This window comes from Lampetra planeri, chromosome 2 (assembly GCF_965212315.1).
Source record: "Lampetra planeri chromosome 2, kcLamPlan1.2.h2, whole genome shotgun sequence".
NCBI classification, from domain to species: Eukaryota; Metazoa; Chordata; class Hyperoartia; order Petromyzontiformes; family Petromyzontidae; genus Lampetra; species Lampetra planeri.
Genome location: NC_136108.1, coordinates 6394035 through 6408468, shown reverse-complemented (window position 1 = coordinate 6408468; position 14434 = coordinate 6394035). Strand labels below are relative to the sequence as shown.

The 14434-nt window shown below is 57.8% G+C and overlaps 2 protein-coding genes across 5 annotated transcripts in view; both read left to right on the top strand.

The window, feature by feature from the left end:
- The window catches only part of RAPGEF4 (Rap guanine nucleotide exchange factor 4), a 79987-nt gene extending 72131 nt beyond the window's left edge, over positions 1-7856 (top strand). For 3 of the 4 annotated variants that reach the window (XM_078604664.1, XM_078604663.1, XM_078604661.1), the window contains 5 exons: positions 4481-4578; positions 5360-5485; positions 6043-6221; positions 6835-6925; positions 7084-7851. In XM_078604664.1, coding sequence (XP_078460790.1) covers positions 4481-4578; positions 5360-5485; positions 6043-6221; positions 6835-6925; positions 7084-7191 — 602 coding nt within the window. In that variant the 3' untranslated portion in view covers positions 7192-7851. Of the gene's footprint in view, positions 1-4480; positions 4579-5359; positions 5486-6042; positions 6222-6834; positions 6926-7083 lie in introns of all 4 variants that reach the window. The other variant, XM_078604665.1, reaches the window with a different exon arrangement.
- A 534-nt stretch (positions 7857-8390) lies between these two features.
- On the top strand, positions 8391-13646 carry LOC144725823 (rap guanine nucleotide exchange factor 4-like). The gene is made up of 3 exons (XM_078604666.1): positions 8391-8607; positions 9298-9348; positions 10139-13646. Exons 1-3 carry the CDS (start codon positions 8556-8558, stop codon positions 10264-10266), a joined length of 231 nt encoding a protein of 76 aa, XP_078460792.1. The 5' UTR covers positions 8391-8555; the 3' UTR covers positions 10267-13646.
- The last annotated feature ends 788 nt before the right edge of the window (positions 13647-14434 follow it).

Here is a 14434-nt window from a genome sequence, read left to right as displayed (position 1 = left end):
ACCACACCCACACACCCCACACCCCCACACCCCCACACCCCCACACCCCACACTCCACCTCCCCCACCCCCACCCCCCACACCCACCCACACCCCCACTCCCACCTCCACACCCCCACCCCCACACCCCACACCCCACACCCCCCACCCCCACCCCCACCCCCACACCCCCACACCCCCACCCCCCACACCCCCACCACCACCCCCCCACCCCCACACACCCCTCACACCCCCACCCCACACCCCACACTCCCCACACCCCACCCCCACACCCCACACCCCCCACACCCCCACACCCCACCACCCCCACACCCCACACCCCACCTCCACACCACCCCACACCCCCACACCCCCACACCCCCACACCCACACACCCCCACACCCCCCACACCCCCACCCCCACACCCCACCTCCACACCCCCACCCCCACACCCCCACACCCCCACACCCCCACACCCCCACACCCCCACCCCCACACCCCCACACCCCCACCCCCACACCCCCACCTCCACACCCCACACCCCACCCCCACACCCCACCCCCACACCCCCCACCCCCACACCCCCACACCCCCACCTCCACACCCCCACCTCCCACCCACCACACCCACACACCCCACTCCACACCCCACCCCCACACCCCACCTCCACACCCCACACCCCCACCCCCACACCCCACCCCCAACTCCACACCCCACCCCCACACCCCCACCTCCACACCCCCACACCCCCACACCCCCACACCCACACCCCCACACCCCCACACCCCCACCTCCACACCCCCACACCCCCACCCCCACACCCACACACCCCCACCTCCACACCCACACACCTACACACCCCCACACCCACACCCCCACACCCACACACCCCCACACCCCACACACCCACCCACACACCCACACACCCCACACCCCACACACCCCCACACCCCCACACACCCCCACCCCCATACTCCACCCACACACCCCACACCCCCACACCCCCACACACCCCCACCCCCATACCCCACCCACACACCCACACACCCCACCCTCACACCCCCACCCCCACACCCACACACCCCCACACCCCCACCTCCACACCCCCACCCCCACACCCACACACCCCACACCCCCACCTCCACACCCCCACCCCCACACACCCCACACCCCCACCCCCACACCCCCACACCTCCACCTCCACACCCCCACCTCCACACCCCACCCCCACACCCACACACCCCCACACCCCCACACCCCCACCTCCACACCCCCACCCCCACACCCACACACCCCCACACCCCCACCTCCACACCCCCACACCCCCACACCCCCACCTCCACCACCCCCACACCCACACACCCCCACACCCCCACCCCCACACCCCACCCCCACCCCACACCCCCACACCCCCACCCCACACCCCCACACCCCCACACCCCCACACCCCCACCTCCACACCCCCACCCCCACACCCACACCCCCACACCCCACCTCCACACCCCACACCCCACACCTCCACCTCCCACCCCCCCCACACCCCACACCCCCACACCCCCACCCCCACACCCCACACCCCACCCCCACACCCCCACTCCACACCCCCACACCCCACACCCACACCCCCCACAACCCCCACCCCCACACCCCCACCTCCACACCCCCACCCCCACACCCCACACCCCACACCCCCACACCCCCACACCCCACACCCCCACACCCCACCTCCACACCCCCACACCCCCACACCCACACACCCCACACCCCACCCCCACACCCCACCCCCACACCCCCACACCCCACACCCCCACACCCACACACCCACACCCCCACACCTCCACCTCCACACCCCCACCCCCACACCCACACACCCCACACCCCCACACCCCCACCCCCACCCCCACACCCACACCCCCACACCCCCACACCCCCACCCCCACACCCCCACACCTCCCCACCCCCACCCCACACCCACACACCCCCACCTCCACACCCCCACACCCCCACACCCCCACCTCCACACCCCCACCCCCACACCCCCACACCCCCACACCCCCACACCCCTACACCCACACACCCCCCCACCCCCACACCCCCACACCCCCACCTCCAAACCCCCACCCCCCACACCCCCACCCCCACCTCCACACCCCACCCCCACACCCCACCTCCACACCCCCACACCCCACACCCCCACCCCCACCTCCACACCCCACCCCCACACCCCCACCTCCACACCCCCACACCCCCACACCCCCACCCCACCTCCACACCCCACCCCCACACCCCCACCTCCACACCCCCACACCCCACACCCCACACCCACCTCCACACCCCACCCCCACACCCCACCCCCACACCCCCACACCCCCACACCCCCACCCCCACCTCCACACCCCACCCCCACACCCCCACCTCCACACCCCCACACCCCCACACCCCCACCTCCACACCCCCACACCCCCACACCCCCACCCCCACCTCCACACCCCACCCCCACACCCCCACCTCCACACCCCCACACCCCCACCCCCACACCCACACCCCCACCCCCACCTCCACACCCCCACACCCCCACACCCCCACCCCCACCCCACCCCCACACCCCCACCTCCACACCTCCACACCCCCACACCCCCACACCCCCACCCCCACACACCCACACCCCCACACCCCCACCCCCACACACCCCCATACTCCACCCACACCCCCACACCCCCACACCCCCACCCCCACCTCCACACCCCCACACCCCCACACCCCCACCCCCACACACCCCCATACTCCACCCACACCCCCACACCCCCACACCCCCACCGCCACCCCCAGACCCCCACACCCCCACCCCCACACCCCCACACCCCCACCCCCACCCCCACACCCCCACACCCCCAACCCCCACACACCCCCATACTCCACCCACACCCCCACACCCCCACACCCCCATACTCCACCCACACCCCCACACCCCCACCCCCACCCCCACACCCCCACCTCCACACCCCCACACCCCCACACCCCCACCCCCACACCCCCACACCCCCACACCCCCACACCCCCCCACACCCCCACACCCCCCCACCCCCACACCCCCACACCCCCACCTCCACACCCCCACACCCCCACACCCCCACACTCCACCCCCACCCCCACACCCCCCCACACCCCCACCCCCACACCCCCCCACACCCCCACCCCCACACCCCCACACCCCCATACTCCACCCCCACACCCCCCACACCCCCACCCCCACACCCCCCCACACTCCCACCCCCACACCCCCCCACACCCACACCCCCACACCCCCACACCCCCACACCCCCATACTCCACCCCCACCCCCACACCCACACCCCCCCACACCCCCACACCCCCACCCTCACCCCATACCCCCCCACCCCCACCCCAACACCCCCACACCCCCACCCCCCACACCCACACCCCCACACCCACACCCCACACACCCCCACCCTCACACCCGCACACCCCACCCCCACCCCCACACCCCACCCCTGGCTTTTCCTTACCACGCTTCATTGTTATTCTTCTCTTCCCCCTCCCTGTTTCACCCCCCCCCCCTCCTCATTGAAATCTTCATCTTCCCCCTTGGTTGGGGCCAGCGGGGGGTTGGGGGGGGGGGCTACTCCCGTACTCCCCCCCCCCCCCCCAAAAAACATTTTTAAAAGTAACAAAAATAATCCCTATAATACAGGCTTTTGGGTTAGATCGCGTAAATGTATAATTGTGTCCTTAATCCCGCCACCACCCGACACAGCCAATTAGTAAGGTTTGTCACGTAAACAGAGCATGCCAATTCGTTACTCGTAATGTTGTCGCTTGGCTCTCCAACACACCAGCGTGCTGAACTAGTAAGGAATTGGCACGTTCTGTTTACGTCACAAACCTTACTAATTAGCTGTGTCGGGTGGTGGCGGGATTAAGGACACATTCCTATATTGAAACGATCTAACCCAGAAAAAACCTGTATTATGGAATGATATTGGTCGTGAAAGCCTACGTGTTAAAACATAATCCCCCACGTGTAAAACAAATACACCGTTAGGCTTGCCAAACTATAAAACTTTCCATTTCAACTTCTCGGTTCTTTCGGTAAAGTCACGTAGAATGGAAATAATAAAATAATAAAAATAAAACATCATAAAATAATTCTCACGACGTTTCGGCCACAGCGCAAGCAGCCGTCCTCAGGTGGAGAACAGGTCTGACAGAGTCTCTGTCTTCTCGACAGACCTGTTCTCCACCTGAGGACGGCTGCTTGCGTTGTGGCCGAAACGTCGTGAGAATTATTTTATTATGTTTAATTTTTATTATTTTATTATTTCCATTCTACGTGACTTTACCGACAGAACCAAGAAGATGAATCCCTGCAGTCACGAAAGCTTTAAATCGAAATCTCCTTTCAAATTAACCGATGTTTGTTGTTGTTGTTGTCATTTTTCCAACTCGTCCCGGCGCGTCCTGACAACCGCCGCGTGCTGCAGAGAAAGTGGTGCTGAAGCCCAACGACGTGTCGGTGTTCACGACGCTCGGCGTCAACGGGCGGCTCTTCGTGTGTGCCCGCGACCTCATCGACTCGCTGGTGGGCGCCGCTTCCTGCTGCTCGCCCCCCTGCCCGCCCCCCTGCCGCCCTGAGCCGGCGTTTCTCCGCACTCTGCCCTAAGTTTGTCCCCCTGTGCGGCGGCGAAGAGGAGGAGCGCTGCTCTGCTTCAGCGCTCCGTGTCTGTGGGGCACAGTTTGTTTTCTGAATCGTTAAACTGGCACGTGTAGATGCGCGTGGGCTGTGCCTGCATATGTGTGCACGCACTCACGGTCAATCCGCCCCTGCGTGAGGGTCTCCGCACGTTGTGCGGGGTCACGGGGTTATTCCACCATCCTTCACCATGCTGCTCAGAGTGAGTCAAGAACAAAAACGTTGAAGCGTGATACAACACTGCCCTCTGCTGATAATGTAGGCACACAGCAGCCTTTTTAAGTAAGGGAATTGCCCATCCGAGCACTAACCAGCCTTTAAAATCCTGCTTAGCTTCTGAGATGATTTTGCAAAAGGTTTCTGAGCGATTTGGTCATCGGCAATTAAACCTATGTCGTACCTATAAAACATATTAAGCAGGCCGTCGTGCGTGCATGTGCACGCGTGTGTTTCACTGCACCCGTTACAATGAATTTACTTAATTTTCGATGTCGCCGTTTGCCGGGCTCAGCCCCACTGCGGGTGGGTTTGGTTGCCGGAGACCTGGGGCCGGTGTGAGGGAGTGTGCGTCGTCACGTGAGCGTGCGTGTGGCCGCGTGTGTGCGTCGTCACGCGAGCGTGCGTCGTCACGCGTGTGTGCGTGTGGCCGCGTGTGTGCGTGTGGCCGCAGACGCCACTAGCGGAGCAGGAGGGCCCCGCCGTGGGCTCGGTCGGCACCTTCGAGGTGATGGGCTCCAAGGATCTGGCTCACCAGCTCACAGTCTACGACTGGGAGCTCTTCCACTGCGTGCACGAGGTGAGGCCACACGAATTGAGGTCCCCCGAGTTGAGGCCACACGAGGTGAAGGCCCCACGAGGTGAGGCTCCACGAGGTACAGCATCCGCTCGCTCAGTAACCTCGCTGTTGGGCGAGATGCTACTCGGGTTGCCAACCCTCCCGGATTTGCCAGGAGTCTACCGGAATTGCAACCGATCTCACGGTGACGACTGAGAGCAATCCGGGAGGTTTTAGAAAGGAGGTTTTAAAAAAAAAAAAAAAATTGATGTGTATAATGAATGCATATGATTCAATGACACTGTGGATGCACGCGCACCTACATCCAGCTTTCGAGCCTGTGGACAGATTGTCTCTCCGAGTTAAAAGCACGGCTGCGGTGCAATGTGCTAAGAGTTACAATGGCGTTGGACGAGCTATAAATACGTGCAAAATTAATGTTTAAAGCGTTGTTGCAGATTAAACACGCATCGCTGCCGCTGAGCGTTTTCTCCGACCCTCCCATCCTCTCCCTTCATGTGCCCGGATTTCCCCCATCCCCGCCGCTCTCCCCTGCGGCCACGCGGCTCGCGTCCCAGCTGGAGCTCATATACCACACGTTTGGGCGACACAACTTCAGAAGGACTACGGCAAACCTGGACCTGTTCCTGCGGCGCTTTAACGAGCTGCAGTTTTGGGTGCTCACCGAGATCTGCCTCTGCCAGCAGCTGAGCAAGCGCGTGCAGCTGCTGCGCAAGTTCATCAAGGTGGCCGCACAGTAAGTCTCCCGAACGACGGGGCGAGATGAAGCACACGGGCCAGCAGAGGGCAGCCACGCGCCATCGACACGGGCAGCACTCGCCAACATGCACACGCGTCCGCTGACACCCACATTGCACATTAGTACCAACCTGGCACCACCACCACCACCACGAACACCCCACCACCATCTCCACGCACACACCACCACGAACACACCGCCACCATAGCACGCATCACCAATCACATGTCACCAACATAGCATCACCACAAGGACAAAGTTCCTCCATATAGGCTTTAAAAGACTGTTGGAGCAAGCGCTGTTAGCGAGCACAGGCGCGGCACGTGATGCGGTAGGTGGCCAGCACCGCACCCAGTTGACCTAGGGGAGACACAGGACCGGTTCAGATATTCTCCACGGACGTTGGCCGTGAGCGGGGATCCAACTCGGGTCACCGGGTTTGTTGAGCGGCGCGCTCACCACTGCGCCACCGCTCCCCAACATCACCACCACCCACACACCCTCGGCCTGCGTCGGTCACCGCAGCGGCACTGTGAGGCTACAGCTGGCTTGCGTGCGCTCCCGTGTCCTCGTCTCCCTCCCCCCCCCCTCCTGTGCTGTGCTTCCCCAGCTGTAAGGAGTACCGCAACCTCAACTCGTTCTTCGCCATCGTGATGGGGCTGAGCAACGTCGCCGTGAGCCGCCTCACGCAGACCTGGGAGGTAAAAGTGACACGGCGCACGCACGCGGTTTCTCGTCTCGGCCCGGCCTAAAACGGCGCCGCTCCGTGACAAACAGCATTGGTGCCACCGAGAAACTTACCCCGACGCCTTGAGTTTAACGCTTTGACAATGCTGTGGTTTTTTTTGCGTGGCTTTAGAAACTTCCCGGAAAATTCAAGAAAATCTACTCGGAATTCGAAAGTCTCATGGTGAGGAAACCGACCAGGTTCGATGTGGTCAAAGCACTCGGAAAGTTGCGAGTATAAAAAAATGAGGCGGCGGTCAACAGAACTAATCACTCCTGTCGGTGGGAAATTTGTTAAATGAGTACCAGTTTAGCGGACGGTTAAAAGTTTTTTTGGCATAGAAATTTTGGAGGTTCCAGTACTGATTGCAGAAGTCATATACTTTGCAGAAGTGTCAGATGTCAGTGCGAGATGTTATCTCCCTCGCCTGGTATGCAGGAGGTCATGGATTCGATTCCAATCCTGACGCCTGTATATTTGGAGTTTGCATGGTCTCTCCACGTGGTCGCGTGGATTTTTCTCCGGGTCCTCCGGTTTTTTCCTCCACATTTAGAAACATGCATTTAGAGTATTTGGCAGCTATACATTTCCACACGATACGCCACTTCGTTGGGCTACCATTTGTGGCCAGGTCGCTTCTACAGTTACATTTTAGATGGCGATGAGTGCTGTCCCTTTGTTCCCTTGAGCGGGAAGGCTCTGACTTTGCCTGGAATAAAAATAATAACATCCTCAAGTGGGCCCCGTCACCATGGTGGGGGCAACCCCCCACATGGGCGTGATATTCTTTTTTCCCCGGCTGAGCTACAAGCGGCTATAGAGAGACTCATCGCCGCGTTTCCACCGCGCTGGTTCTCATCAGTCTGTCCCCGTTGTGCTGCCGTTGGCACGCCAGGACCCCCCGTCTCGCAACCACCGCGCGTACCGCATGGCCGTGTCCAAGCTCGAGCCGCCGTACATCCCGTTCATGCCGCTGCTCATGAAGGGTGAGTTCAGCCACTCGATTGTCACTGTACTTCACCGAGTACCACCATCATCATTCTTGTTGTTGTTATTCGTGTTGCGCTGATTTCACGACTAAGTGATCTTTCCTTTACAGACATGACATTTACGCACGAGGGGAACAAGACCTTCATCGACAGCCTGGTGAATTTTGAAAAATGGTGAGCACCCATTTATTCATTCATTCATTTCTTTTGATTGCAAACACCTCGGACGACGTGTGAGGTGCCATAGATAAGCTCGAACGTAATCGACGGCACCCTCCTTGTAACGCCGCGCTTCTCCGCCCGGTGGCCGGACCAATGTGGAGCGGTTGCCGTCATCGTCCCGTTGAGGAAAACATGGCGGAGACATCTTCTTGGTTATTTCGGTAAAGTCACGTAGAAGGGAAGTAATAAAATAATAAAAATAAAACATATTATTTTATTACTTCCCTTCTACGTGACTTTACCGAAAGAACCAAGAAGATGAATCCCTGCAGTCACGAAAGCTTTGAATCTAAATGGCGGAGACATGTCTAACGAACTGAAAACCGCCGTGCATGTGGTGATACGGTGCCGGTCGGCGGGTGGAACCCCTTCTTTCTTGTGTCTGCGCAGCACATGATCGCCGAGACGGTGCGTACGGTGCGGGTGTGTCGCAGCCGCTCCTTCAGTAAGCGTCGCACGCCCTCACCCATCGCTTACAATTACAAGGTCGCACTCATTGCGTACAAAGTGCTTTCCACGAGTGAACCACAACACCTTTGCCGATCGTGTCAAAGAGCACAAGCCAACATGCGAACTCCGGTCATCCTCGCAGCGGCTTTTGGTTAACCATTGAACAAAGACGACCACTGCATCGCGCACTTTCGGATGCGCTTCTACGGCCCCCCGGAACGCGCTCCTCCTTCCCATATTAGGCAGCCACGAGAGCAATGCACTTTTAAAATTTTAATTGAAAACTAATTTCTTCAGAACTGCCTTTTGCGTTAAGTTTGTTGCCCTTCCCCCGCATCTCGGCTGGTCTGAAAGAAGTCTAACATGAACACAGACACCAGAACCACGTGCCTCCCATTCGTCAGCCACTGCACATACCGCGGTCACCTTGACGCAAAGGGTGATTTTAGCGTTAAAGCCCCTTGTGTCGTGATCGCTTTGTGTTTGTTGTGAGACGTGGGGCAGACGTCTCGCGCGCACGGTAGCGCGGCACGACCACGTGGTGATTGTCTGCATCTTGAGCCACAATTCCCCACCCACTTACGATGATGCACGCAAGCCTTCACACATCCATCTGTGCTCATTCTTATGCTCGCAAACGTCGTGTGTGTACATGTACAGCCCTTTTTTGTCAATCCACCGCTAGATGAAATCGCCTCCACAAGCCGGGCTTATTTGTCCATACTTCCCCTCGCTGGTAAGTAGGGCTTGGAGCATAGACACATGGGGGGCTTAGAACGAGACACACCTGTAATCCAGCACTGTGGAGGCAGCGAGGGTTGATGGAGCACACACAGACGTCGTGAAACTCGCTTCGCGCGGGTCTCGAAGAAGTTGCCGTACCCCGGCTCGCCAGGAGAAGGAGGTACAGAGAATGGGGACCACCCCGCCTGTTCCATCTGTACGGGATTGGAGCGACGCTCCAGTTTCCTCCCACTTGTAAACGCTCGTTAAGTGGCCAATGACACTTTCATATTTGGAGGTACTTTGAGGGGGTAAATCTGGCGCTGGATCACTGCCTGGCTGCCTTTCCCCCCTTGGCTGCTTCCTCGCGCTGAGTGAGCGGACACTGTGCACGTGACAAGTTCAGATTATTGTCGGTACTACAGTGGCATTTTTGCTGGACTGCCCTCTGCGGGCGCACAACGTAACCGATGACCGAATCAACGTGGAGTTCGACCGATCTCGTCAGATCGTGGAAGCTTCGCATGGTTGGGCCTGGGAAGTGTCCTAGGATGTATGGTCACCATGCCTAACGAGCGTTATCGGCTGCGACATCGTGATATTTTCATGAGAATGCCGTTGTAATGTTTGTGAATGTGTAGTTAAAGATGGAGTTGTGGCGATTCCTGGCCACGCCCGACATCAGTGGCGAGCGATATCTGAACAACCCCCATGACCGAAAGGCGTGCGGAGGCCTTCGTCCAGCAGTTAATTTACCGAGGGCCGTACATGACGTGAATGCTCTGCGCGTGTTCCGCCCCCAGGCCCCGACCCATCGCTCGCCGCCAAGAACCACGCAGACGTGCGCGCCTACGTGCGGCAGCTGGCTGTCATCGACAACCAGCGCACGCTCTCGCAGCTCTCCAACAAGCTGGAGCCGCGGCGCCCCTGAGCCCCCCCCTGGTGTCAGCGCCCCGTCGCCGCTCCCCCCGCCCCCAACCCCCGCTGCTGCCCCTCGAGGCGGCTGCCCCTCGAGGTGGCTGCCCCTCGAGGTCGCTCTGATCGGCGCCACCGCTGCGCCCAGTGAGGGGCGGCGGTGGTGGCGTTGGCGCTAGGAAGCGCCGACGTCTCCGGCACCGGCAACGCCGACGCGAGTCGAAGCGTGATCCGTTTACGCTCACCGCCACGCGACCCCCACGACCCCCACGACCCCGCGACCCCCCGACCCCACGACCCCGCGACCCCAACGGCCGCATGGCACTCGTCTCGATTGCACAAAGTTTTTGAAGCACACGGAAATGTGAATCTCTGCACATGCAGACTTGCAGCGGGAAAACGTTCACTAAGATTTGTACTTTTTTTCTACAGCTAGTGAAGCTCGTTATATTCTGGTGATTTTCTTTTTTATCGCTGGTTTTATTTGATTTTGAATGTTTTTATTCCTGACATTTCTCGACAGTTTTTTTGTGGCTTTGAACGATGACCCTGTGAGGCACCCCCATTGCACCGTGCGGTTGACTTCTGTTCTCTTTCGTTAAAACGCTCGCTAAAACCTGGCCGCCGATTTATCAGGCTGCATCCCCCCCCCCCCCCCCCCTCGGTCGTGTCAACACGGCACTTGTATACTATTTCTGTAAAAGTCATGACGCCGAGGTGGCCGATTTTACCGCCCGTTCAATCGCTGTTGTCTCTTCGTCGACGAAGCTTTGCGTTGACTGCAAAGGAAGCCGGCGCCTGTGCTTCACAACTTCTGCGGCACCGAAGTCTTAACCGTTTGTTAATGATTTTTTTTCCTGTTGCAAAGAAGGGGCTTAACTAAGTTTCCAGCCTAAAAAAGAAAAAAAAAACACGCTCCAAGCAAAGCACAGAATGCTTTTTAAAAATGTTGTGGACAAAAAAAGAATGACTGTGTAGTAAAATACACAAACGGAATGCGTGCGAACGGAGCGATTTCTTTGCTTTTCTCTTGGGAAGGAAGAGATGGTATTTTTGCATTTTTATATAATTGAAATTAGAGTCGACCTGCAGCGGCACAAAACCTTTCGAGCCGTGCACGCGCGTTCTCCCGGATGCCGCTTTGCGGTGTAAAACTGCAGAATTACCAACTCCCTTCAGAAACATGCTCGGTCACGCGTTGCGTGCATGACCTTTGCGTACGTTCATCGCGCCACGTTCATGGTTACTGTTCGTCGGCTGCAGTTGTTAAATGACGCCTGCAAGCTTGCAGGGTGTGAGATGAGACCTCCCCGCGTCTCCGCTGTGCCCGGTTCGTGCCACAGTCCGTGCCCGGCGCACACCGGCGTCGAGTAAGACAAAGCTGCGTACGGAGGAGGTTTGCGCGTTTTAGCTTCTGCAGCTCTCCGATGTGTATTTCCGTGGCCGTACAGCATGTTGCCTGACGTCTTTGAAGCGGCTGCCATCGCGATTAGCGCCTCCCATTGGCGTACGTCAGCTATGCACGATGCGAAAGAAGTTCTCCGTGCGTACGTGCATCGTGTCGAACGAACAACACCACGCGTCTCAACCCGACGTACGCACCCGGAGCGCTTGCAACCAACGTTGAGTGACCGCCGACGCCAGCGCGCCGCGGCGCCAGCTGCACGCCGAGGCGCGTGGGGTGGCACAGCGGCCACGCGCACGCCGTGAGAGCCTCTCGCGTGAGGCTCTCACGAGAGCGCTCGCGTGAGAGCCTCTCACGTGAGACTCTCGCGAGAGCGCTCGCGTGAGGAGCCCGTAGCGCCGCGCTCGCACGCGGCTCCGCGTTTGTACGAGCCGTGAGCGGAGCGTCGCCGACCGCCGCGATTTGCCGTTGTTTCTCAATGGCAATTTTACACCGAAGGCATGAGGTCCCCCCCCCCCCCCCCCCAGTGTAGCCTTGACAAGACTGTTGGGGCGAGTGGTGTTGGCGAGCAGCACCTCAGGCATTTACATCGCCTGCTAGCCGAGCTTGCAATTCGTGTAGCGCGGCGCTAGGAAAGTAGCCGTGGTGTGACCAGTTCCCTGATATGAACTTGGGAAATGTAAATGTCACTGTCTCCAAAGGAACAATCGCCTTGTTTCGGTGGTGATTGTGGCTGATGCTCAGGCACTCAAATGTAGGTGGTGGTGTGTGTGTGGGGGGGGGGTCATGCTGACAAGTGTTCATTTGTCAATAGTAATTAGTGATGTGCATATGCATGGTGATCTGTTGAGCAGGGAGAATTGACCGCACTGATGAGTGGTGTGCGTGTGGCGGTGCTGATGAGTCGTGTAGCAGTGCTGACGAGTGGTGCACGTGGCGGTGGTGATGAAGTGGTGTGAGTGGTGGTGCTGATGACGAGGGCCAGGCAACAGGGGAGGGATACTGAAGCTCGCATTGCTCAGCCCCGCACCCGCAACAGTAACTTTGGCGCTTCCCAGGAATAAATCTGCCCAGGAGTTCTCAGCCATGGGTCGTGTTGTTGAACTGCTGTGCGAATCCCAGTTTCGTTCAATTTACCATGTTCATGCATTTAACGGTCAACTTTATTCCAAGTGTTAAACTGTTGGAGGTATCCAAACACTGTGTACTGTATTGTTTATGGCCAAAATGTGTTTTTGCTGTCGTCAACCAAATGTGTTGCACATGAACACAGTACGCACTATGATACAATTACCTTTAGCGCTGCGTTTTTTTTGTTTTAAACGCGCAATCTCATTGCAACTACTGAATTGGCAAACCCTACTAAACTATGGCGCAAGCTTTATTAATCTCTCACCTGTTCTTATAATTAGGGTTTAATTTTGCCAAAAGTATTTAGAAAATGACGAACCTGTTACTTTCTTTTGTATAGCCCAGTATTTATTGTTAATTTATATGCACATCTATATTGTAATATAATTAACCGTGTACATGTCTCCCTGCAATTAGACGTTTTTAGTCGTATATTAAACGGAGAAGCGTGCTGATTACTTGCTGTTAGCGAATCTCCAGCACCCTCGCATACATGCCAACATGTTTTAAGCCTGAGTTACCCCTCGGATTATACATCGATCTCTTTGCCATGCTCTTGCAAGGCAGCAAGTGGGTTCTTGCAATAATATATACAACTGTCACTTTGTCGTGCATGTATTTAATTAAAAAAAATACAAAAAGTGTTGGTATGATCATGGCATGGCTCTGGGTTTTATTGACATTTTAAAAATATATATTTTAACGTGATGAGACCTCTCTCCGCGCGTTGCTGGGATGTGGCAGAAATAACCGTGGGGGTTGTGACGATGTCAGGTGGCGTTACTGCTCAAGTGGAGAAGGCCCTCTCTGAATTCCCTCTCTCCTTGAAGGCCGGCTCTGTAGTAAAACAGAAAACACAAGACTCTGTACTCAATGATTTATTTCACTCTGGACACTCACACCAATGACTCTGTAAAAATGCCGGCAGTTAAAGCGAGATTAAAGACAAAGCAGATGCAGGGGGCAATTAAGACCCCGTTGCGGTAAAGGAGGCGAGACAACTTTTGACGACGATGCCGAGCTTTGGATCGGCCATGACAACCGAGGGGCTTTCACGTCGTTAGAGCGCCTTTTTTTTTAATGCGCTTGCCCCATTTCCAACTGCGTTAGCAAGCACGCTTTCCCGGCCGCATTAGTAGTTTGTGTTCAATAAACGTCCCGAATAAAATATGCATGATTATTTCAAAAGCATTCGCCACAATTGGCCATTTTTAAGCCCATTACTGTCACCGTACTGTCGTCTTGCCTCGGCTTGGACTAAAAGACCTTGCCATCGCGGATGGATAAATTACGTTCTTGTTTTGGCCATTGCTATAATCGCCGCAGCGTCCTTTATCTCCACTCTCCTTGCCAAGACGCTCGCGATAGGGCCCACCGAGACCCCCCCCCGAATCGCACCAGGAATCCCGCGCGGCGCTCGTGAACTCCGCCGCCTCGTTCATTTCGCGGTCGCCTCGAGAACCATGGGTGGAAAAACCCCGATTTTTCCAGCGGCAGGCATCGGGTTTTTTTTTCTTTAAAACAATTAAACCCGATTTCCTGGAATTAAAACTTGGTTTAATGAATACGAAACTCTGATCCGAGGCTTAGGCTGCTTCCTCGTCGGTGCTGCTATCGTACTCGGGGGGGGGGGGGCGTCGGGCACGGG